The 24,930-nt window shown below is 37.4% G+C and overlaps 2 protein-coding genes across 3 annotated transcripts in view; one reads left to right on the top strand and one right to left on the bottom strand.

The window, feature by feature from the left end:
• Positions 1 to 10,115: 10,115 nt before the first annotated feature.
• Positions 10,116 to 24,878, top strand: LOC145228015 (meiotic recombination protein SPO11-like). Its single transcript, XM_080092985.1, has 12 exons — positions 10,116 to 10,307; positions 10,523 to 10,609; positions 10,922 to 11,037; positions 11,103 to 11,194; positions 11,510 to 11,680; positions 12,130 to 12,276; positions 12,562 to 12,661; positions 12,734 to 12,771; positions 12,929 to 13,005; positions 13,679 to 13,790; positions 13,861 to 14,022; positions 24,583 to 24,878. Exons 1-11 carry the CDS (start codon positions 10,147 to 10,149, stop codon positions 13,978 to 13,980), a joined length of 1,221 nt encoding a protein of 406 aa, XP_079949111.1. The 5' UTR covers positions 10,116 to 10,146; the 3' UTR covers positions 13,981 to 14,022; positions 24,583 to 24,878.
• Positions 14,516 to 24,930, bottom strand: part of LOC145228014 (dual oxidase 2-like) — a 28,613-nt gene continuing 18,198 nt past the window's right edge. For both annotated transcript variants that reach the window (XM_080092984.1, XM_080092983.1), the window contains exons 18-35: positions 24,578 to 24,734; positions 24,121 to 24,228; positions 23,671 to 23,806; positions 22,779 to 22,872; positions 22,089 to 22,270; positions 21,384 to 21,441; positions 21,003 to 21,074; positions 20,575 to 20,750; positions 19,725 to 19,955; positions 19,543 to 19,642; positions 19,025 to 19,185; positions 18,351 to 18,521; positions 17,959 to 18,089; positions 16,998 to 17,096; positions 16,580 to 16,744; positions 15,963 to 16,118; positions 15,414 to 15,542; positions 14,516 to 14,837 (exon numbers count right to left, since the gene is read on the bottom strand). In XM_080092984.1, the coding sequence (XP_079949110.1) occupies positions 14,715 to 14,837; positions 15,414 to 15,542; positions 15,963 to 16,118; positions 16,580 to 16,744; positions 16,998 to 17,096; positions 17,959 to 18,089; positions 18,351 to 18,521; positions 19,025 to 19,185; positions 19,543 to 19,642; positions 19,725 to 19,955; positions 20,575 to 20,750; positions 21,003 to 21,074; positions 21,384 to 21,441; positions 22,089 to 22,270; positions 22,779 to 22,872; positions 23,671 to 23,806; positions 24,121 to 24,228; positions 24,578 to 24,734 (2,449 nt within the window). In that variant the 3' untranslated portion in view covers positions 14,516 to 14,714. The remainder of the gene's footprint in view (positions 14,838 to 15,413; positions 15,543 to 15,962; positions 16,119 to 16,579; positions 16,745 to 16,997; positions 17,097 to 17,958; positions 18,090 to 18,350; positions 18,522 to 19,024; positions 19,186 to 19,542; positions 19,643 to 19,724; positions 19,956 to 20,574; positions 20,751 to 21,002; positions 21,075 to 21,383; positions 21,442 to 22,088; positions 22,271 to 22,778; positions 22,873 to 23,670; positions 23,807 to 24,120; positions 24,229 to 24,577; positions 24,735 to 24,930) is intronic.

Here is a 24,930-nt window from a genome sequence, read left to right as displayed (position 1 = left end):
AGTTTCTTATCACTTTAAGTGTACATCATTATTTTTTAATGCCAATGCGCACATGATACATCAGGCTTAAACTAGAAATGGACTATACGCAAGAAGTATTGACATAAAATCCTAGTAGATGCTTCGCAACATGCAGTATGCGGACCTATTGCTCTTTTTAAACTGAAAAAGTATTCAAAAACAAAAAATACACCGCTTGTACAAAAGAATTGCGTCATTCATATGTGACGTCACATTATCCCAATTTCAACAGACAATCACATCGAAAAAAAGAATGAAAAATTTGTTAATATATTTAGAAATAAACGCTTAGATTAAATCATTACGTCATATATGCGTGACGTCGCTATGTTGCCGAGCAAGCTGAATCGACCAATCAGTTTTAATTGCGATTAAGTTAGGTGACGTAATTGCTTCAATGTTGTGTTTAGTAAGTGTCTGACTTCTTACGCTACTTTTGGCGTTCATGTTTTTCGCTTGTAGCCGGTTCTATTTGTCTTGTAACAAAATCCGTGGGCCCAAAACGCCAATGCAACTGTCACGATGATTTGCGCAGCCAATCACGTGCGAACGAAGCACAAAAAATCGACACAAAACCTCTAAAACCCTGCCCAAGTCGGCCTTCAGTCATTCAGCACGGCCAGGGTTTCAACCTTGCTTGTCCTTAATCTTGTTGCGAGCGAAGAAATTATGGCAAGCCTGCAAAGGGTCACTGGAAAGAAATGAACCCAGCGATTCGAGATTTGCCGATTACCGGTAGCTGTCTGTAACTTTGGACCTGCTCTTTGCTACTTGTCTGTTCGTTACATGTCATACGGAAGAAGTAATGCCCATTAGGCGTTAAAATCTGTTTGCTATGGTAAATTTGGACAAAAGGTTTAGGTTGCTATGTTTTTGTATCCAATATGTTTCGCAAGATGATTTTTTTTAAATGCAATGAAAGCTCAAAATTCGACAAATAAATCATGAAGACGATATGGCGTGTTCGAAAACATACAAAACTGATACTTTTTAAGCTTGCTATGTTTTGCAATATTTACGAAAAAGAAACGCATTTCAGTACAAATTAATTTTAGTGACTCAAGTGGATATAAACGGGTGTAACTGATGTGGCCTTCATGCCACTAGCGATGGCATGAGCATTTGTCGAAACGTTTGAAAAATAAAGCATGTCGCTTTTTACTTCTATTGGTGCCATTATTTTCATCATTAAGTACAAATTAATTTTTTCCACGTTTTAATTCAATGATAATTTTGTTGTTAGGTCCTGCATAAAATACACAGCAAAGTTGGTTGTGTAATAACATTTCAAAGTGAAATACTAGAGTAGAGCATATGTAACGTTACAGACACTTATTAATCACCTTGATTCACTGCAAGGTGGTTTGTAGTGACCAAAGCTAAAGCGAGATCCCATTGAAGGCGCTGAAAGTGGAAGAGCGTTTGGAAAACGAAAATTACCACTGTATATCGGGGACGCAATCCCTGGGAAATTGAAATACAGATTTGGCGGGGGCAATCCTTCGAAACTTGTTCGCCCATCAGTATTGGCCGGGAAAAAATAACGAGATGTCGGGTCCTTGTAAACTCCCAAGTCGGGAAATGTAGTCAGCGGGAAATTCAGCCTCGAATTCCGGTGCAAATATTTATCGTCGTCGTGATGTGGTGCCGGTATAAATGGCTGAGGAGCGTGGATGTGGCTCTCAACATCGGATGAGTCGAACGCACTTGTCGAGCTGTTTGTGGATAGGGCAGCCGGACTTTTATCAGAATAAATGCGCTCTGGTATTAGATTATATCTTGTTTGACTATCAGGCTGTACTCTAGTTTGTATCGGGTTTGACGATTTAGGCAACGACGACGTCACTGTGACAGCATGTCTCTTTGTCATCATGACGTCATATGTCTTTACGTCACGTTTGATAACATCAGACTCTGTGTGCATTGGTGCATTAATATCCTTTAAGTTTGAAGCATGGGTATGTTTTGGTGAAGTTCTCTCGCCTAATGTATCCACGACTCCAGAATCTTCAGCTGATAGAAAATGCTCAATGGCTTTTACGACGTCGCCGCTGCAGCCCTGGAGCACCAACTTTCGAACGCTGCTTCTTTGTTTCGGAAAAAGCCGTTCCAGCATTTCATCCTTGGAGAGGCGTCCCGGTCTGAAAGACTCCACGATCGAGTTGTTTACTCCCAGGTTGGCCGGCTTTGGAGACTCGTTTTCCGGCAAACTTGCCGTTTCTTTGCCTTGTTTGGAAGTGGGCGACCGGTGGATTGGTGATAAGGTTCGCTTTAATGGCTTGACTTGCTTTTTCCTTTCTAAAAAACAAGTGTCCCGGGTAAACTTTGAATGAAAATTTATAGTAATTTACTACGAAAGCAACAAAAAAACAAGCCAATACTTATAAAGGCCGTTTAACAATGTGGCAACTCATTGTACCAAACGCATTGCACATCAACGAAAGCGCAAATAAAAACACAACAATCGCCGATAAAATAACATGTTGACAGCCAAGTAGATTGAAAAGTAAACAATTGGTCAAACTTGAAGAGCTATGACGTCAATCAGTCAGGTCATAGATATCATATAACAGCAGATGTTAGTGAGACGTGAGAGGATTTGGTTTACATGGGTGTAAAATCAGCATTGGGCAAAGCATAAAGGTCACGACCCCCTCTCGATGTAAAGTGGGGTTGGTGTGGGGCACATGGAGTTTGGGTCGCATATGTGGGGCTTGCACGACGCTTGTGAAGAGTAATTGCGTGTTGCGAATGCAGATAGCAAACTGGTAAATGACCTTTGAACTTTGAAGTTGTACAAGTTTCTTGTGTAAGGCATCTGCTAGAGTATTCATTACCTTGTCAAAATTATATGTACTTAAAAAACCAACAGTAGGGAGAAAATAATCTGAATTTTAGAGATTGTCGAATTTAGAAAAAAACGGTCAACGGTTTCTATGCCATTGCAAATTGTTTTAGATTATACTCGTTTATGGCATGCGTTTTATCATTGGATGTCATCAGTCAGGTTGTGTAGATAAGCAATTAAAATTGTGTGCGTCCATGGCCCTTAGCCACGCCATTGAGTATGTATTTAATAAATTCTTTATCAAACAGAACCTATGTCAACCCGTGATGGTCGATTTTTGGCTCGCCAAAATAATCCCGTTCAGTACCAATCACAAGCATCTAAAAATAAACAGGACAAAATATTCGACCACAGGGCCGTTGCATGAAAGAAATTTATCGCAGTAAAAGATACAGATTTCAAATTCCCACGTACACGATAATTATGTAAAAATAATGGTTTCCGCGACTGGACAGCTCCCGTGTGACAGTTCTAAATTCTCGTTAACCATCGTTTGACCCCACAACTTTACGAAACACATAGTTACCAAAAAATAGCGCCCCTAAGGCCGACGCCATGTCGCTTATATCTGCAACTTAACACACACAGGAAAAAACAAACTTAGCCCTTCCCACGAAATATAATGTCCAGTCTGGCTGAAATCGCCTCCTGGACAAGGCAGAGGCGATTTCTCACGTAACTGCGATTGGCACTGGAAAGCCTGACCCTGTCTCTCGCACAAGTGACCCGCGGGGGCCGTTGGGGTCCTTTATGAGTGTCGAAATATTATTGTAACCTACCACGCGGCCCCCAGGCTTATTGGCAGGTAAGGTTTGACCCCGGCGCATGAGATATGTTGGCGTTATGCTCTAGTCCGATGCGACAGTGTAGTAACGGTTGAAACCGGATAGGCCATTATCGCATTTTGCATCTTGTTTTGTGTCGAACACACTCATCAGGTGACAGAGCCTCAGCCTGGCGGATTTTGCCTCGCACGACATTTTAAGTCCACACAAAATGGAGTTAAAAACTTGAATTTGTAAGCCACTATGGTAAAACACTACAAAATTGCGCAAGCCTGGATCTTTAGGACTTGTTCAAAGGCCTTCCAGCATTTTAACAATGAATAAACGCGTTTTAGGCAGTAAATTGGTTGCAAAAAATAAAGAAGGTTAAAACAACACGAAGTTATAAGCAGGCAAAAATATCTTTTTTCAAAGTATCGTCAAAAAGTTGTTTGTACGAAAACGCTTTTTACAATAAGTTACTTGTACTATTTACTTAACACTCAAATCTCCCGGCTCGTCGGTCGATGCTGGATGGAGACTATAATGAACTTATGTTTATAGTTCACAAAAAGATTAAGACACACATTTCTGAATTCTGTCTAAATAAGATAGTGATTATGCTGTAAAGGCGAAACATATATCTTAAATAGTAGATTTAATAAAAACTAAATTGCTGTGTATATAAACGCGTTTCTTTCCGCTTGTACATTATATTTTCACTGATGATGACAATTGTTTTTGTCGAAACATCTGTATAATAAAATGAATACGTTTTATTTTACATCGCTGGCAATTTGTTTGTTTTTTTAAAGTTTAATCAAAGCGCTTTTGTAGCATATATTTATAGATAAAACGAAAGCAAGAAGACAAAATATAATTTCCCCCACAACACAATCGGTAGTAAAACCAGTTGGGTGGATATGCCTAAATACCTTGAATTTCCAATTTGTCTTTTGTCATGTCTACAACTTGCTGTTGAGCCGATTTTTTGGTTTCTGAATTTTTGCTCTTGTTGATCTCCGCGTCTTCCTTATCCATGGAGTGATCCGAGGCGTTCTTCTCGTTGCCATTGGTTACCAAGAGAAGCCCAAGTGCTATCGCATCCTCAGCGGCCTGTTGACGCTTCAAAGCCACCTGAAAAATGTCAATGCGTTTAAATCTTTGTTCTAAATTTTTGATACGCCGTGTGCGTTAGGCGTTGATTCATTCTAATTAGAGCGCTGTTGATAAAAACCTGGTCCTGAAGGGCAACAATCGACTGTTTCGAACCTACTTACAAGGATGGTTTAAATATGTTCAACATAAGTTTGAGGTGAGTTTCATTGTTGTTCAGTTGATCTCAGTAAATCTCATTAAGCTGTTTAGTTTACATCTTGCGATGAGTTTGTTTAATTGTTGCTTCATTTACATATCAGTAAAATTGAGGTAGGCTAATTGGAATTGTTTAGTAAGTTCAAAGTTGAGTTTATTTCGCTTGGTGTAAGAACACATAGCGAAGCAAACGCATTGAAACAATCACTAAGTCAAAAATGGCTGTGCGACTTGAAGCGCTACGCAAAACAAAGGATCATGACTAACCGTACTGTAGCTACACACTCACGGGCGCCGGCAGAGGGGGCACATTTCGACATGTAGACATAAATTATGTAATGTACAATTAAAATCTGAGACAAGCTACAATGTAAAAACTCCCCACATAGCCATACGTCCACCACGCATTTATCACATGTACCATTTCTTCTTTTTGAAATATAGTTCACAGCAGAGGTACACACAAGGCAGAGATCCTTGAACTCGCTATAAAGCGTTACGTAACGGGGGCTCACAAGAAAATGAGTTTGGCGCACGACCGAGTTTGGCTAACTTAAAACACGTATAAGTACGCTTCACAACCAAATTTTGTCATTATTTTGGTTTTGCCTAAATTGTTGAATTAATTGCCAAAATAGAATGCACCGACATGTCACATATCCAATCACAAGAAGACTTTAAAAGCGATTAAGTTTTAATTCTAAAACCACAATGAAAATATACAAAAATAGAAAAACGTTTATTTTTCGTTTTTTTTTATAAAATCGTAAGTTTTATTACCTGTGCCGCCATTACGCGTTGTCTTTCTGCAATCAAATTGCATTTGGCGCATTTGCACTCCCTGTGGGGACAGCGCCTCTTGTGGCCCTTTAACCAGGAGATGACACCATGATTACGACACCGAGCACATTTGGGCTTTCGTGCTCCCTTTTCAGTTACAGGATATGCAACCAATCCACTCATTATGTCTATGCTTTACAAATGTCCTGCGAGTAAATATTAAGTTCGATTTATTTTCAGCCATTTTGTAGAGCCGCAACAAACACAGTTATGGAACCAACACAAACTATCTTGCCATGTTCCTGTAAGGTGTAAGCCTACGCTAACTGGCGTTTTTTAATTATTAGTTAATGGGTGTTTAGAGTGCTTTGCATTGCATTGTCCACTATTTTCCAATAACTTAGAATAGATCAAAGGAAATTTAGTATAGCCAGCTTGAAAGACTCTATTAAATGATCACTTATTCTTAAAAACTTGCCGTTTTTTTTAGAAGTTTAGACTTTTTGTTTAACCTATGATTTTTTACAAAGATTTATTTAGCATTTAAAAGTAGAAGACAAAAAAAGTTGAAATTAGGATTTACTCATAACAAAATGTTTTCTCAATAGCGACTATCCGATATTTTAGATTCTAGCTCGCGATAAAATAAATAAAATAGTTAACTACCATTATTGCTATAATACCCTGACCTTGCGAAAGCCAGTTTCTCATTCTACAATCGCTCCCGTTGTACAAAAATGGCATACACTGGCCCAAACTCAAGTCGTTCTGATAACTCAACGCCAAAGTAATGTTTTTATCAGTCAACAGAAGTAGCATTGTAACGCGCAATTAACTGTTGGAGGCATTTACATTTTTCCCGGCTTCTACGTGTTATCTTATGCTCTGTTTGATCGTTACTTTGTGCTTAGTTTGCAAAACCGCCTTTTCTCCTTGTCATTAGGGGGTTTCAACTGTTACAATTACACAACCTCTACAAGGCCAGCCAATGTACCACAAGCTGCTAACACACAACACTCGGTGGTCCCGTTCCCTTTGTAACTCAAGTATACCTAAACACCAACTGCAATACATTATCCAACGGCTGCATAGAAATGCACACACAAGATTAACGGTGCTTGTATTAACTTACAGTATTAGTTAACGCCGTCAATGGCCCGTTATGCTGCGTTCGGAGATACTTAGACTTTGAGCACGGTAGCTAGCAAGTTCACGGTCGTGAAGATTAAGTGTTAAATCTCTTTGAAACCAGATCTTGGTAGCGACGCGTGAGGCTGGCCACTTTAAAGTTACATACAACCTGTGTTGCAAGGTCTATTGATGTCCTGAGCTTGCTGGGTGATGTGGGCAACCTGTATGCACACCTGTGCAAAAATGAAACTAAATACTGCGTAAAAAGCGTAAAAAAACTGTGACAAACTGCACTTTGTTCCCGTCGTTTAAGGTAGTTTCAACCAAAGCAGCGTTTTTTAATGACCCTTGGACACCAGTCCACCGTGCTAAAGTTGTGGCAATGAGCACCTCAAACTTATGCGTGACTGCCAATGTTTTAGGTAATCAAAGACGAAAAGATTATTTTTACGAGGAAACAAAACTGCTTTGTCATCTATATATAGATAGCCTCGCCTTTCTCAAAACTTAAATGTTAAATTATATGCGCTTTCGCAAAGGCTTGCACCTGCAAAATTTCAACGAAATAACTTGAAATTCTTTTCAATCCGAAACTTTTTACGAAACGATTAACTAATAAATTAAAAAAAACGCAGACTTTGGTTTATAATATGAGCTCTTTGTATCCATTTTCTCTCCCAGGTTAGCAAACGTTAAACCAGTCTGAATGCTATTGTTTCTGGCTGCCAAGAGCCGATAATTTAGTCAGACAAACGTCGTTCTGGTGGCACGGTTCAATTGCAACGACCCCGCTCAATACATAATTCCCGTTCAGTGATCGTTACAGCGTTTCCCAGCTTACGAAGTCATTCAGAAACTGCAACTCTATACGATTTAATGCGCCTGGCACGGCAAAGTTTTGCTACTGTTCAAAAGGCTTTCAGTCAATGTCAAATTATGCTGTGTGCATGGTTGGCTTTGAGCCCAAAGTATACGAAGCATCGCATTTTCGACCAGCAACATTTGGTTTCGTTTTCTCGTGAACTTATTTAGTCTCTAACCGCATACTAATAGACTTAAAAGTTTTTTGGAGAGCGGATTTTGAATTAACTTTCTGGTGTTTGTTTAGAATGAGTAAATCAACTCAAATTTGAAACAGCTAAATTTAACGAAATAGTTTATTTTTTTGGTCAATAGCAATGTTCTGATTAGGACATGGACTTATGAAACATGTCTTATGCCAACCCACCTTTTTACATGACTTTTAATAGTTTTGGCGAAAATATTTGTCATGTAGAAAACTGTTCAATTTCAGAGCAAACTTTCACCTGAATTGGGGATGAAAACTCGACACAATTAATTCATTGGTAAAAAACGCAGCAATTTTCATAATAATTTTTAATTTTTTAAAATTTTTAACCGGCACGTTTTCAGCTAAAGTGGTTGTTACTGTTTTATCGCTATGCAACTCAATATAAAAAAACAATTTATATTTAAAAAGCAGAAAATCGTTTTTGAATATACCGCGATGTTTCGGTTAATTTCTACCAATAACTTTCCAAACTTTATTCACAGTCGTCAAGTTAATCATTTAAACACACAAACGCGAAAAAACTTTAATTATATTTTGATCCTAAAATCTTGACATCCAACGGAGTTATTGTTTCTAATTTCTAATTTTTGATTTATTGCGCTTTAACTAACACTCTACCACTGTTCATAATTACTTTAACTAACAAATTGTGAGCGACCATTTTGACCAGGTCTTCCTGTTGAGACGACAAACGAGACTGAGTGGTTAGGATTGACTCAACGCATGCGCGGTCTGTAATTTGAGCGCACAAGTAGAAATTGTAACGCGTTTTTTTCGTGATGTCGCTGTAAATATATTTGCAAGTGTTCAAGTAACAAAACATGACAAAATTAGGTAGCGCCTTTAACATTTATGTTCACGAGGAAATGTGCATACTTTTATTCACGACATGTAGGCCTACATTTCATAGTGACATAAAATTTTATTGTGTTTCAGTTTTGTGCTCATTTTACGTCTAATAAAAAACAAAGTTATTAACATTTGGGCATCGGTCAACTAAAAATGGAAAACATAAATTTTGATTAAATTAAAAAGGTAATGACACGGATTTGTTAATGTAAGTTAATTAAACAGCGCAAAAATAACGGTTTTACCAATTGATTTGCATGTTGATTTTTTGATTGGCAACGTCCATCACTAAATCATTTAATTATACGTCTGGCCGTTTTTGATTGGTGAGAGAAAATAAGGTATATAAAGAAGCAGAAGAAAAGTTTAATTAAAATTTGGTTGTTTTATTAAGAAAGTAGATTGACTTTAACCGTCGGCTTTGCTACACAAAGACAGAAAAGAATCACTCGAATTTTAATAGCTTTTACGGTGCCGGTTAAGGATATAAATTTTCTTCGAGTATTTGTTTAATTGAAACTAACTTCAGGTCACTTTAGGCTGCTTAAAACAACATTGAACGCGTGTGCCTCGTGAAGTGGCTGCCTGATACGAAAACCTGTTTCAAACTTTATTATATCGACCATAGCGCCTTGAGAGTCTTAATATACCGCATCCGTTTTCCAGTTTCTCTTTATTTGAATCATAATGCAATGCTACACTCCGTTTTTGGAGACCTCTCGCAATTGGCCTGTTGTTTCCATAGAAATACTTGCCTCAAGGTGCGCTTTGTTGAAAAATATTTCAAAAAATTCAAAACAAAAAGAGACACAACTTCATAACAGGAAGGTTGTTCTTGTTCATTGCACAGAAGATGATGCTTGTTCCACCACTACTTAATCAAGCGTAACAGAAGTGCGCAAACGAAGGAGTTTGGCCGATCAATGAAACTTCTTAATTTTGTTGCTCTTTTAGCCGGATATTATTCAACTTGAAAGTCGGTTTTGAAGATCGGTATTTTTGAGTGTTGCAGGTTTTGTCAAAAAAGGCGCTCGCCACATAACCATGTTGATTGCTTAGCCACTTGTGAACTTCATTTGCGTTTTTGTTCTGTACTGCGGTACAGTTGTGTTCACCCAGGTGATGTTTGAAAACAAAAACACCGAAACATGAAAAAATGCGTTCACAGTTCCCCCGCTTTATTTACTAAAGCATTAGATTTTTTCCGTTCTATCGTGTTAATTTTTATAAAATGTAAAAACACTGGCTTTCTTTTTGAACTAATGTGCGTTTGTAGTTTCAACGTGGTAGTGTTATAGGAAACACAAAATTCTTTTCGATGTTTTGGTAAATATCGAACATTATTTCCTTTTGCTCATCCGATGTAAATGGGCGGGAAAATCGATGAGATAAAACTGTCGTTTACTAAAACTTTAATTGTTTGCAAAATGTCCAACGAATATTCCAGATCGTTTTGGACCGAACTGGATCAACTTCAAGCAATATGTCGATCCTGTTTCGGCGTGGCGGAAATGTCTGAAATTCCCAAGTAAGTCAAGTCATTTGATATTGAAAAATAATGCATTCGGTGCAACGAATCAAAACCATAACTTACCGTATTTATTGTGCCGAAAATATTTTTCTGTCCGCCAATTTTTTGATTGATTGACCGTGATTTTTTGAATGGGTAAATGGAAAAACATACGTCAAACTTTTTTCTGAGAATTTGTGTTGTGTTTGCTGAATTCATTTGGTTTTATTCAGAGATGAGGTTATTAGCAGAATAGAAGATGTTATTGTTCAAATCGTTTATCAAATATCAACATCAACTGAACCATACATTCAATTGAGGTAAGTTCAAAGTTATGTGCTGCTCCTTGGATAATTTTTTTTTTTCAGAAATGTCACAAGTGTGTTCCACTGATACCCTTTTCAATGTTTGCCACTGAAACTTTTTTCAATGTGTGTACTATTGATTTTTTTCTATGTGTGTACTACTGATACATTTTTCAACGTATGTTCTGCTGATACTGTTTTCAAGGTGTGTTCTACTGATACTTTTTTCAACGGGTGTTCTACTGATACTAATCTTGGCAGACACAGTTAATTGGGAACAGAAAGGATGGGTGGAAGGGTTTAACTTTTGTGCGATTTTTTTACCAGAGTAAGGACCAATTGGAAAAACGCTGTGTATATTCCGAATGAAGGTCTGCAAATGTGTGATGAACCAACATTAAAAACTATTGCATTTGGGCATAGCAGCACAAGAGAAAAGTTTGGTATGTATGATGTGATTTCCTACAATTACATGTATGTTGTTATTTGTTTTTGTTTACTGTAATAGGATTAATCATGAAAGTTTTGGCGAAGGTTTACAAACTTTTACAGACGGACCAAGTTGCCACAAAGCGAGACCTGTATTATGAGGAACCACAGGTAAACTTGGTAACTTTAGGCAGCACTTAACAGACACACATATATACACAACATATTTTTTTCACAAATATACACCAATGTTAATGATATGTATTTTTCTGTCCTGAATTATGTTCACATGTTCTTTTCTTTGCACTTTTACAAGTTGCCAAACATACATAACATACAGAAACATATAGGAATCAAAACATTGGCTATTTATTTGATTTAGTAACGTGCAAGAAAAAAAAAACTTTACGTTAAATTAACTTGAATTATCTGCACCATACTGGCAGGAATGTGGTTATTCATGTTCATAAATTAGTTGTATTTTAGCTTTTCAAGAAACAGACTGTATTGGACCAGTTGGTTGATGAAATCGCTTGTCTATTAGAAGTCCCTCGGAGATGGTTAAATGTTGTTGCAACATCTAAAGGATGTTTAGTTGGTGATCTTACATTTTCTGGTCCAGATGCGGAACAAGTGGATTGTTCACAAAGCACAAACGTATGTAGCAGTTAAACGAATCCACCTTATAACATGTTTCAATCAGTGCAGTAGACTCATGTTTTTTGTGTGTTTCAGTTAGTGGCGATTTAAAACAAATGCATTATGTATTGGTTTGTATCTTTGTTCGGTTTTATTTGACTGCTATTATGGAGTGGGTTTTAATATATATATATTGTGAAAATATTGGCAATTGAACTTAACTAAATTTTGCGTTTGGTCAAAAATATTGTCAAAGACACTTCAATTTATTACTGATTTATTTTGCAAGTTTAAGCATACCTGTGTGTGGTAAGTATATTAAAGTCAGTCTTTAAAGATTTAGCATCTTTAGGTGCACCAATGCAATGCCAGACGGTATGTTGGTGCAAAGGCCAACGCCATGCTTAAATTCAAGTAAATTTTAAATTAAAGTTTGATATAAGTTTTAAATCTATCGAATTGTGTAGGGAGTAATGGTGCCAACTCTTGTTGATCTTGTTGACAATTTTGAGAGTAAAACTGCCAGATTTATTTTGGTCGTCGAGAAGGATGCAACATTTCAAAGACTCCAAGATGACTGTTTTGCTGCAAACATGCAATGTATCATGATAACTGTGAGATTTATTTTTTTCGTCTAGCATGTTAAGTTACACATAAGTTATGTTTTCTTACCATTAAGTATATATATTGATTGTTTAATACTTCTGACTAACTGATAAATGCTCCCCACTTAAGCCAAGAGCATGTTTTTTTATAATCAGTTTTTTTTTAACTTTTGTTGTACCGCATTTGTGCAATATAATGGAATTTTCAATTAACTCTATTATAAATGGTTTATCATTGTGCTTTATTTTATATATAATGCATGAAACATTAAAATTAAATATTCTTGTTTTCAGGGAAAAGGTGTACCAGATGTCAACACTCGTCTCATGATAAAGAAAATGTGGAATGCTCTGCAGATTCCAGTACTGGGCCTTTTTGATGCAGACCCTCATGGTAATAAATGTGGTTCAGTTTATTGTGTGATTTCAATGTAGTTCGACTTATGTTTGTTGTTATCATTTTCAGGGATTGAAATCATGTGTGTTTACCGATTTGGATCTTTGGTAAGTTAATAATTTTGGTGGATAATTCAACTAAAGTATTATATTTTGGTGTATACTTGTTACCACAAGTAACGAATTTTAATAGCCATGGTGGTGCCTATTGATGGTGCAAATTTGTGTTTTAACCATCCATTTAAATATTGTTTTGTGTGTTAAGGCACAGTCCCATGATTCACAAAGCCTTGCTCTCCCATTCTTAAAGTGGATTGGAGTTTTTCCTTCAGATATAAAGCGGTAAGTGTATAATATGTGTGAATTACTTTGTTGCTTTACTCATACAACTTTTCCATTGATCTCCATTGGTAATGTTAATCTTATCATTTTTTATCTGTAGCATACCTTATTGTAAAGTGACATGTCACCAGAGAACCAGCGTAAACGACAGTTGCATTGCATTTAAAAGAGAAAAACATTTTGTTTAATTGCCCATTTAAATTTCGAACATACGTGTATAATAGATATGTATTAAAATTACCTTCGCATGTCTATAACATAATAAAGGCGAATCAACAACAAATGTTTAACAATTACCGACTAAAAGTTCACTATAACTTTATCACAAACTCCACTCTCTTTCAACACTGGTGGTTAGCTTTTAGGTCTCTTACAGCAGGTCCCACAACCCACCAATGTTTTTTCCCCAGCCACAACTCACTCTCTGGTGAGCTTGCGACACATAACGCTCCATAATACAGTATAGCTGCAGCGCGTTCAGTCATGATCCACCATGTGTGCCATCCACTATTTTGCGCTTCAAAACGTTTCAACATTGCACAGGCTTGTTTTTTTTTCAGTGCCATTGTGACGCTATATGTGCTTTTACCTAGCGAAATAAACTCATTTCAATAAATATGCAGGGACTTATTGGTTCAATTGCGACTGTAATGTTCAATTTTTACCGTTACAGTCTTCACCTGCCTGCGGACGTAGTAACAGCACTGACAAATCGTGCTGTAGTCAAGTGCAGAGACATGCTCACACGACCGTACGTCGCACACTTTGCGCGTCTTCGAAACGAGGTGATTCAACGTATTTCCGGCCGCATAAGTTTCTGTAAATTAATGCTTATGGTTCAATTAATGCTTACAGTTAACATTGATGGCCGAGAATCGTCAAAAAGCCGAGATTCAAGCTCTAACGCGGTTATCTGCAAAATACCTCAGTCAGGTTTTCATACCGACCAAGATTAAACACGGGGATTGGATTTAATTTGGAATCTTAAAGCGTTCTGGTGATCTGTATAGTTTCAAGGTACATATGTGTGCTTTTTTGCTTTGATTTAATTCGTGCTTACTGAATATTATTATACGTGGCTGTGCTTAACCCAAGGCTGCGTATGTGGACTTGTATGTTCATTGAGATGTATATTTCTTTAATTTTTATCGGCTAGAAATGACTGTAAATTTGTGAAAAGCTTGGTACACGAAATCAGTAAGACGTAGACTGTTTTCACTGAAGGATATATGCTAACATATTGAAGTTTATTGTCTTTATTAGTGTTAAAATGAGTGTAAAACTTTAGGAAAGCAGTTTAAAAAACTAATTTAGTGTGAAAAATGTGTGAAATGGTATTTTTTGTGATAACCTATGACATAAGTTTATAAATATACCGAGTTTTTGCAATTACTCTAACATTAAAAAAAAACACAGTATATGCGTTGCAGTATTGTAAATATGTTTAACGTTTTATTTACACCGGTGTAGCTTTGTGTTCAAACGTAGTTTGACAGCAAGGTACTTTAAGTTGCAATGTAAATGTTCTTTGTTGTTGTTCTTACTACAAACCACACATAAAAAGCAGGCGAAAGTTTGGTTCAAAATACGTATAATTTTTGATGCACACATTTTTTTGCGAACACGGCAGTACGAAAGCAACGAACAAAAAGCGTGAAACATTTTTTACAGCAAGATGACTTGGTACAGGCGCTAGGCAGGAAGGCAAGTTAGAAGTTCTCATAGAAATGACTAAACCGAGCCTTGTGCATTTTGTTGACTTGTTTACATGCATCTTCCACACCGTTTGTGAGGCCTGGTGGTCCGCAACTAAACACACCGAATCTACGAACCTGTTCAAAATGAAAATGTGTTAAACAGTAAACCGGATTCAGTTAATTCTGATCTTCGTCTAATTCAGATAAAACTTGAGGTACAAATGATTTGTAATGTAGTAAGGCTTGAGCTAATCGACATCGGTTAATCCGAATTTTCGCTTAATCCTGGCAATTTTTTTCCATTTTTTGCACAAGAATTTGTTGGTGTTCAACAATCACTTCACGTTTGTGTTGGTTGAGATTAGTAGGGGTATAAACATGATGTAGCTTCATTATCTCATTCGACGATTCCGGGTAATGGAACACTCGGTTTAATTGCATGGAAATCGTTAATCCAAAACAACATGTATTGTTTACACTCAAACCGGTTGTGAAATTAGTCAACCAAAAGCGTGTATCATCTAATTAAAGGCAGTCGTCAAGCACTCAAACGCTTAGAAATTGTTACCTAAAGATGAGTTGTAAAATTTCCAGGAAAAAAAAACAGCTTTCAGAAATATTTTCTCGTTGTGCAGTCAGTGGCCAACGAGGTTTCTAGTTTAGAGTTATGAGTGGTACAAAACATATATGAAGTCATTTGTGCATACTTACGTCGCTATGCATAGTTTGAAGTGAATTAAGAAAAAGCTCGAACTGTGGACGACCGAAGTGCGTCGTCGCTTTTAAACCCGTGAACATGCTCTTGTTCGCCACCTTCTGGAAGTATCTCTCGCATATGTACTGTAAAAAAAGTAACGTAAAGAATACATTGGAGAGATTTTAGATATCTAGCTGATGTTGTGCTGCACGTAAGGAGATGTTTTACCTCGATTTTGATTTGTAATCAAAACGATAAAGCTTCTAATTGAAACGTAACCAGGCTTTGTTCGTAGAAAGCTATTAGGCAGTTTACGATTGTTTGGGTGTTCCGTTTGTTACTAACGTGTGTAAACTATGTGTAGCGTATTATATATTCACAAGTCACCAGCGACTTAGTATGAGCAATTAAGACAACAGTCACGTGTAATATATATCAGCCTGAATCTTCAATAAGCGTGAAGTCATCTACCGTTTATTAAGTAATAACGTGAATAGGTTTAAAATGGTTTCTGTATTTATCTATCAGTTTTTCTAAAGGTTTTATTAGGTTGTTTTCCTCACCAGCATAGTTGTGCGAAGGTCGAACTTGTTAGCGAACTGTGTAATGTAAATATGAGTTGACACAAGATCGCCGCCCTCCGATTCCTCCAAATCCTTGATAATGTCGGTTAACCACTCAAAGTGGCGTTGCGTTCGAGTTACCCACACAAAATAGACCTAAAAAGTTCAACATCAATACATAGAATTACAGTTCACACAAATGTTGACAATTTTAAAAAATCACAGTACGCCAGGCCCATTAAAGGCGTCATACCGAATCAGCCGGTCACCAAGCATTCATCACCATATGGCAAGGCGTAGGCTAGAAAAATACACATTGTGGCTAGATTTTACCGCGCAAAGTCGACTCGCAATCACGCACAATCATTTAACGTAATTTACTGATAATTGCGTCAAAGAATTGCCAAGGCAAAAGTCGGTAAATTGTTATTGCATACCTTTAGACGTAATTCACAACTAATATTGTATATATAGGGACGAAACCGGTTAATCGCACATGGAGTAATCGAAACAATACGTTTGACACATTAGAATCCCGATTAAACGATTTCCTCCGTATTTCACTTAACAAAGACCAGTTTGGCTTGCGTTTGTTTATTGCCAATGTCATTTTCAACCTTTTTGCAAGTAATCTGGAATCCTTTGTCGGTCCTCGTTCTGTTGACGATGTCTTTCAGAATTGAGGCAAACGGGGTGACACCGATACCAGCTCCAACCAGAACCGCTACATCGTGTTTGTACCAATCCTGGTGGCCCTCTCCGAATGGTCCGTCCAAATACAACTACAAAACAGATTTTAAATACACCTATATTGGCGTTGTTAGACATAAACACCTTGAGCACTCGTACGCAACGCACTTCGAGTGGTTAACCGAAACTGGTTATTATACTGCAGCAATATATTGTCGCCTAAAACGGTCTAAATTATAATGAAGTAAAGCATACATTTTAGTGCAGGAACTTATGTTGATATCATACTTGTTGCTTTTGAAAGACTTATACGTTTTATGTATATGGTCACTGAGTGCTACTTACATTGGGCAGACTTTCGTGACTGTCAATAGCACCTTGATACAAGTTTCGTAAGTTGGTCGTCCATGGGCCAACCGATCTTATATGAAGAGACAAGTAGCGCTGTAAGAGTTTAAACAACTATGTCATTTTTTGGCCATGTGTTTCTACTTATATAAAAAATGTCACCTTAAAACTGTTTAAGAAATATTGTGCACTGATTGTTTAAACATTGTTTTGTAAGAAAACATTAGGGTTGTCGATTTTGAAAAAAAAATGTTGGGCCGTTTTAATTTCAAACAAATCAGGTCTCTTATGTTTTATGTGTCATGAAAATCAACAATTTTTCCTTTGTTTTGGTAACAACAGTATGCGTAATGTAGTCATGGTTTGGTTCAGGGGTGGGGAACCGGCGGCCTTTTAGGGCACTAAGTGCGTCCTTCGATGTCAGAATACAATTTAGGATGTTGATAATACACACTGCACCAGGCGCTAAAAACTAGACAGAAACGTATTTTTTTACCTTTATTCCATATTACTATTTGATTGGTTCTAGGGCAGAGGTTTTGAAACTAGAGCCAAATGTTTGCGTACTGGTACACAAAGTGATATCCATAGAACTGCCAAGAGACCAAGGTTCTACAATCTTACTTGTGTTGCAAAAGAACAATTGTTTGCCCATAATCGAATGTCTTAAACTCGTCTGTGATGTCACAAGCTGCTTTTAGATTGATATTGGTAAACAAGCGAGTTTCTATGTTAATAAATTCCTCAATGTTGTAGTGAGGGTGGAAATGTAGTGACGAATTTTATTTAGATTGGACCGTAAGTCCAATAGCACACCAACCATTCTGTAAGTCAAAAAGAATGCCACTGTCCTTGGTCTGAGAAATAGTCTGTGCGGCCTGAACGAGTGTCGATAAACCGTTTGGCGGCCTTCACAAACGAAAAGGTTCCCCACCCCTGGTTTGGTTCATTGTCTTACCTCGTGTGGTGCAGAAGTTAGTGTGAATGGATGATATTCGTTTGGGCCAAGTGCCAGTGACGCGATTTTCACCCATTGTCCTGATCTGTAGTCGAACGCCGTGGGTCGTTTAAACACCAGATTGGTAACTCCTGCATGTTAACAAGATTTTGTCATTTGGGAATGTAATTTCTTCTTCTTTTTTCCAAAATATGACACTTAAACTATAAGCTATGAACTTTTATTCCGTAAAAAAACAGCAATAAAGCAGCCATATTTGACCATTAAGCAGAATTACTTTGTGGACTTTTGACTAGCCCTGGGTTTTTAACCCCCGAGCTCAGATGGATTTATGCTTGAGCATTATTAATAAACAGCAAGAAAAATTACAGTCTTCTACTATGTTTTGCTACCTGACGGCAATGCTTCTGCTTTGACGACCTTGATCTCGACCTTTGACCTTCCAATGGTAATCATCTTGTCGACGAAGAAGATAACAGCGGGAACGACAAGGTAGAAGTGGAAGACTGGGGATTGCACGATCGCCATACTTCCATGCAGAATCACCAATACATACATAATAGCTGAAAACAAAATATATGTACTTTATATTGTTTGGTACTTGTTTTGTTCTGTTGGGAGTCTGATATTAAGTAATCTGCAGACAGTGCACGCTGCTTCAACCCATAAGGTCTCATCAGTGCAGCTGGTGACAAGACACAGGCTATGTTGGCTAGTGCATCCATCTAACCGCAAACGTTTATTTGGAGTAACAGACTGAAAGTCATGCCTCTCCAATTCTGTTCGATGCCACACCTGGCCATAAACCACAGAGGAAACTGGTTTACAATCGTGTAATATTCGTGTCCTGTTGTTTGAAACCATGTGCTTTTTGTATCTTATCTTTCCCTCTGGCTTTAGTGTTCATGTTTTGGAACAAGTACCATATAGAAGAACAGATTTTGGACTTCATATGTTATACAAACAAAAGATTGTGCAACGTATGCTGGCCGTGTCGAAATTTGACTAGTTTTTTTTATAATGTGAAAACTTGTCAACACTTCCACCATCATAAATTTTAACTTACTGTACATATGATGTGTGATCCAGAACGCACGGAAGCAAAACCTTCTTGAGAACTGCATAGCAAACACGTATATGATGGCGATTGTTAGTAGGAGCAGAACACCAGTCATTCCTGGTATCGTCTCGAAAACCCACCACGTTACAGACTTAGGCAGGTCGGACCTAAATAAAACATCACATCATTTCGAATCTTTTTCTCTTGTAAGGAAGGTTGACATTTCGGGTCATTTGTTGGGTGCGGATTTAAGTCCTACAGTAGTGCTATACTTTTGAGCATTCAGTTTATAATAGTGTTTCTATACTGTTTCTATAATTAGCGGACTTCATTGAGTTATTGAAATGGTTACGTGAGTCTGCCACCCATGTCTTGAAATTTAATAATATTTTCTACTCCCCACAGCTTTTATAATTCATCTGTTTCGATTATTTCATCATACTGAGGTGAAAATAGTCCGAGATTGGAAAATGTGTAGAAACCCTGTTTTCTAGCAAGTGCAAAATCGATTACACATAACTTACCCGTCGTCGACGAAAAGTTTGGGAAACAAACAGGCCAGTACTGGTAGAGGGTGTACGCTAAAATGGTAGATGTTCACCAGATGGCCGAAGACGTGCAATACTGCAAAGCAAAAACAAGTTAAATTAACAAAACGCTATCTTATTGCACGAATAGCATTTTCCAATTGCTTTATGTCCCTTACTTGTTTCGACAAGAGCTACGTAGGCAATTTGCTTGTGGAACGCTACAGCCGAGTCGAAGGGTATAATGTTCTTGAGGAAAGTTTCCCTACAGAATGTGATGAGATTCCTGGACATGGTCAGTAATATAAAGCTGTAGTGAAAGGACATAGCGGCTGCTGTTGATCTGCTAATGATGATTCCCCATTCTGTTACACGCCGGATGCCTTGATGTTCAGCCCCGAAAGCATAGACTGTAAAAATATGTACTTGATTATAACGCAAATATGCATAATCTATGTGTAGTGTTGAAGGACTGGATTTGTGTAATACTTCTTGACTTAGCAGTATGGAAGAACGTGTAGTTATGGTTGGTGCCTTTTAGCGGACAAATGGTTTTCCTTTTCATAGGGTGTAAACTACTGGCAGTCTACCGAAATAAGAAGGCGTAAAACTTTGGTGATGTTCTATGAAAAGTTTTAAACATGGCAAATAATAGACGTAACTTTTGCTCGATTTACATTTGTTGACTTGTAGGGTTGTTGTAGAGTTTAGAATGGCACTTTGCGTGACTCAGAGCAAGAACTTTTATAGTCGTTTTGTTGGAAAAATAACCTTATTAATGTCGTAATTGTATCATTATTGGTTTTCTTGATTGTATGTTTTGATGTGATAGCTCTGCGCTTGATACTAGTGCCTATATTGAACTTGTGGATATAATGCTTGAATTGTCTCATACAATATATAGCGTTTGTTTTAGGTTGGCTAATATTGGTTTGTTGTGTTATGCCTTGAAATCAAGGCGTACACTCGCTGGCTTAATGTTTACGGATATTCACACAGGTTTTATGCAAAATATCAACTTTCACTTACAAATGGCCCTCTCTACCATCAGAGCTATAGTTATGCCATAAAACACAACCATGCACAAGATATGTCTTCTGTAGTTTTCAACATATCGCTTGGTTGATTTCCAGTATCTTCCCCACCAAGTCTTCTCTTCCTCTGTAGCGGCCGCTTCTGAGAAAACCTTCTTTTCTGTTTCCTCGCTGTCAGGAAATAAAGTTAACATTTGAAAACTATTCTAATAAAATCAAATTCTTCCAGCCTTCAGCTTATGTGTCGTCATTTCTCATTAACTTGTGTATATTTGTTCACAAATCGTTACTCCATACTTTGCTACAGTATGAGGTTTACAAACGAAAAAAAGGACACTATGTGCCCGAGCATATAAATTCAACTGCATAAAGTAGTTTAATGTCTATAACTCATTTCTATAATGTGCAGTAACTGTAACTTACTTTATTGTTTCCTTGCTATCACCTGTACCGTTTCGCTTCCGCAGCTCCGATTTAGGTTCAATTGATGGGGTGCTGTAAAGCAGACAAGTATGCTGATATCATTTTTAAAATATCAAGTTTTAATCCATGTCACTAGTTAAGTATTTTTTTCAACATACGCCCTCGGTACATTATATGCAAATCAGCAGAACCAATTAAAATATCATATTGAGTTCGCATATGGCAACAGCAAAACCGCCAAGTAAAGCGTTTTAGAATCGAGGAACATAACGAGTCTGCATTCAGGCTTATGTAACACCTCCCGTGTGTGATACATTTTTGTGTACAAAATATGGTCACACTTTCCAAAGCAAATATTTTTAAACTTGGTGTTTCACTTACAAGTTGGTAACGGATCCCTGTGACTTGATCGGCCTCCTCTTTGCAGGACGTGTGTAACCTAAATGTCGTATAATGTTGTAAAATATGATACTAAAAATAGAATCTGAAAGATTTTCAGCCTTATGGTAATTTTTTCGGGTATTCTTGAGCCTTTAGCGTTGGATTTCAACAAAAATGGTTTTGATTCCGTATCAAGAGCCTTCATTTCAAAATATTCACAATTTAAGTTGTCAAAAATATTGTTTGTAGACGTGATTGTTACTGTGTACTTGTTACTGTACGGCAGAGTTGCAAGTCGGGCCGGGCTTTTCGGGCCGGGTTCGGGCCGGGTTCGGGCTTAGGTATTTGTCAGAAAACGGGCTCAAAACGGGCCTGACTTTACGTTCCGTTTCCGTCATTTTTTAGTAACGATTCTCTCGCTTTGATCGAATGCCCACCCTGGTCTAAAACGTATTGTTTACCCCATTGTCTACTATTGTTCATTGTGTTTGTTGTCTTTTCTCTTTTTTTCTTTCTCATACTTTGTTGCAAGGCTTTCGTGGATAGACCTGTCAATCAAAATTTCGGGCCTAAACGGGCTTCTCAAAAACGTTTCGGGTTCGGGTCGGGCTTCGGGCTTATACTTTCGGGTTCGGGCCGGGTTCGGGCTCAGATTTCGGGCCCGCTTGCAACTCTGCTGTACGGACACCGTTTAGTTTATTCTACCTGGTATTGACAGTTGAGCACCCTCAAATGCGTCTCGGTGTTCTTTCAGCATAACATAAGTGAAATCCTCCAATGTCAGACAATCTTTGTCCTGTCCGACCCCAGCTTCTTTAAATATCGTCTCTACCGCCGCATCAATGTCATTTGCACCAACTTTAGCACCAGCCATCTCTAGAAATGATCTGTAGAACGGCGAGATAATAATATTTACCCTAATATTTCTCAATAGCAAAAGTTGATATATAGAGGTTGATTTTGGCAGATTGGGGTAATAAAATTGAATAAAGTACAAATTGTATATACTTGACCTAAACGGCCTTAATCTACTTTAAGCACCATCCTTGGACATTGCTGTGTTTTTAACCATATTCCATTACTGACGAATCCAGTTAATTGCATACCCACTTTGCAAAGCTTTTAAATGCGATCAAGCTGTAATTCCTTGTGTAATTCAACGGATAATGCGATTAACCGATATGCATTGAACCGGACTCGTCGTGTATCACAATAACTGGGCTAATTAAATCTATTTTTGTTTTAACGTTTGAAAGAATATGCCGCGGCCCTAAATGGTGTGACTTTATAAAATCTTGGTTGTAAGTTGACGTGTATGTTCATAAGCTTCGACTGTATTGTGACAAATATGCAATGAAGTATCCAATACATAATGTTTGTAGACTTAAGACTTACCGTATCATATTGGTTCCTTCTTCTCTGTTGAGTTCACCACTGTGGTCCACATCGTACATGTCGAATAGCATCTGTGCTTTCTGTTCGGGTGAACCTTTAAATTAAAGCCACATTGGTAAAATGATCCAAAAAGGTTTACAACAGGTTGTTTATCGCAACAAACGATTGCAAATATGGGTTATATGTTTGTGAAAAATTAATAGATAAGATTTTATTGCTTTTCTAGAAAAATAATCGTTCGATGTTTATGAGAAAAAAACGTAATGGAACTTTTTATTTGTTTTTTTTCGACGTATTGGGGAAATTTTGTTATCTAATTTTGTAACGTTTTGTATTATTTGTTTAGCGTCACTATTTATAGAGGAGAGATTATCAACCCTTTTGCAGCAAAGTCGTGGTCTTGTTACGAATGACGCATTGAAGCGTGAAGTGACTTTATAGTCATTCCTTGACGTTGCGTTTTGCTTATCTGATTTTTTCTACATTAAATTGCATTTGGGAGATTCATAAAAGCATAATAAAAAGCAAAATAAAAGCAAAAATATTATGCAAGACATGAAAATGTTGGGTCATTATGATGACAAGTTAATTGCAGACAGTACACTATGGCCATAAAGGCTAGTTTTAGCAAGGCTAGTATTGTCATCGGCTGCACTGATTATACCCCACGGGTCAAAACAGTGTGTACAAAATACAGCTCGAACCTCGAACACTGTATTTGAATAAAATCAGTGAATTACACACACAGCTTGACCCATGTATACATTTCCATATTGACCACCCTACCGCATTCTTAAACACCTAATGATAATGTTGATTCGCTATTAACAGGTAGTGAACTTTATACAATTTATTTTTTGTCGTAAATGCGTCGAATTCGAACAGTACTGACCGTTCATGAGCAGAATAACGAGATCCGCGAATTCTCTGAACGACAGGTATCCACTATTGTCGGTATCTGCAAGTTGAAACATTTGTTGCACGAACAGAGAGTTGGGTTTCATTCCCATTGTTTCTGCTAGCTCCGTCTATAAAAGAAGATTTATATTTAAAATAAATTACAAAAGCTTCAAGTGCCTGCAAACATGATACGCAGCTCAATTTGAGTCGTAACATGATTTGTGCTCATGCCATATTTCCTCTCATTGTATAAAATTACCATCGGATCAATCGCAAATTCCGATTTATTGCATTTTGAATCCTCACTGTGGCTTATATCATTAGTTTGCATATTCCGATTAATAGCAAGAAAAAACTGGCCTTTTTGAAGTTGGTATTAAACTTAATGGCTGGTTCTGAAAATAGTTTTGCATCAGATTCAGTGTATCAGGCAGGAGATTACCTGGGTTAGTTCACAGTCTGCAATCTCCATCGTCCTGTGTCTTGTTTTCTTAGAATCGTCTTTTTTGTTGCTCTTTTTGCACTCGTCACTGTTTTCGAGGTGAAGGACCTAAAATATTGAGGAATACCTCTGTTAAAGACGTTAGGTTGGAGACAGCGTTTATTGCCCCTAAATTCGCGTTTAATGATTACCGTAAAAATTCGTTTGGAAGTGTTGGTTTTTTATTTGCGAATTTTAGACCGATTTTTCGGATTATGTTGATGTTAACTTCAATGTATCTGTATTATTACAGTCCCTATCAAAAATATGCTTATCAGTTCGTTGGTTCTAGATTGATAAGCGAAAAAGTGATCTTATTCATTCATTTTCACTTTTTGGCAAGGATTTGTTATGTTTTACACGACAAACTGTACAAAAAACTCAAAATGAAGCGATCAGCTTATCGGTTTAAACTCACTTCAGAGAAAGCGCGTCGGAAGAAAGACTCCAACAAAGATTGGCGAGCTTCTTTTGTAACAGCCTCTTCCCTTAACGCCGATTCGTCCATCTCAAAAACTTCTGTTTGGATATGATTTTCTTTCATGAAAGTCTGAACGTGTCTCAACGCTGCATCCCTGAAATGAAATGTAAAACAATCGTAAATCGTTTTTTTACCGTCAAACCTTAGTCGTCTACACTAACCAAACATTTTGTGCGCCGTATTTACTCGATTGTAACCAGCATGTTGAAGTGTTAAAAAATAAAGTAACTCATCGTCATGCTTGGATGTTAAATATCATGGATTAAAACACATTTTTCTGTTGTTGCCTG

Source organism: Phallusia mammillata, chromosome 5, assembly GCF_965637545.1.
Source record: "Phallusia mammillata chromosome 5, kaPhaMamm4.hap1.1, whole genome shotgun sequence".
Taxonomy (NCBI): Eukaryota; Metazoa; Chordata; class Ascidiacea; order Phlebobranchia; family Ascidiidae; genus Phallusia; species Phallusia mammillata.
The sequence above is the reverse complement of the archived record's forward strand: the minus strand, read 5'-3'. Positions and strand labels throughout refer to the sequence as shown.

Bases quoted from the DNA above. Each gene is read 5' to 3' on its own strand.
- LOC145228015 (XM_080092985.1), top strand. From the start codon at position 10,147: ATGGGCGGGAAAATCGATGAGATAAAACTGTCGTTTACTAAAACTTTA. The intron at 10,308-10,522 runs GTAAGTCAAGTC...GGTTTTATTCAG, and splicing joins GAAATGTCTGAAATTCCCAA to AGATGAGGTTATTAGCAGAA. The intron at 13,791-13,860 runs GTGATTCAACGT...TAATGCTTACAG, and splicing joins TTGCGCGTCTTCGAAACGAG to TTAACATTGATGGCCGAGAA.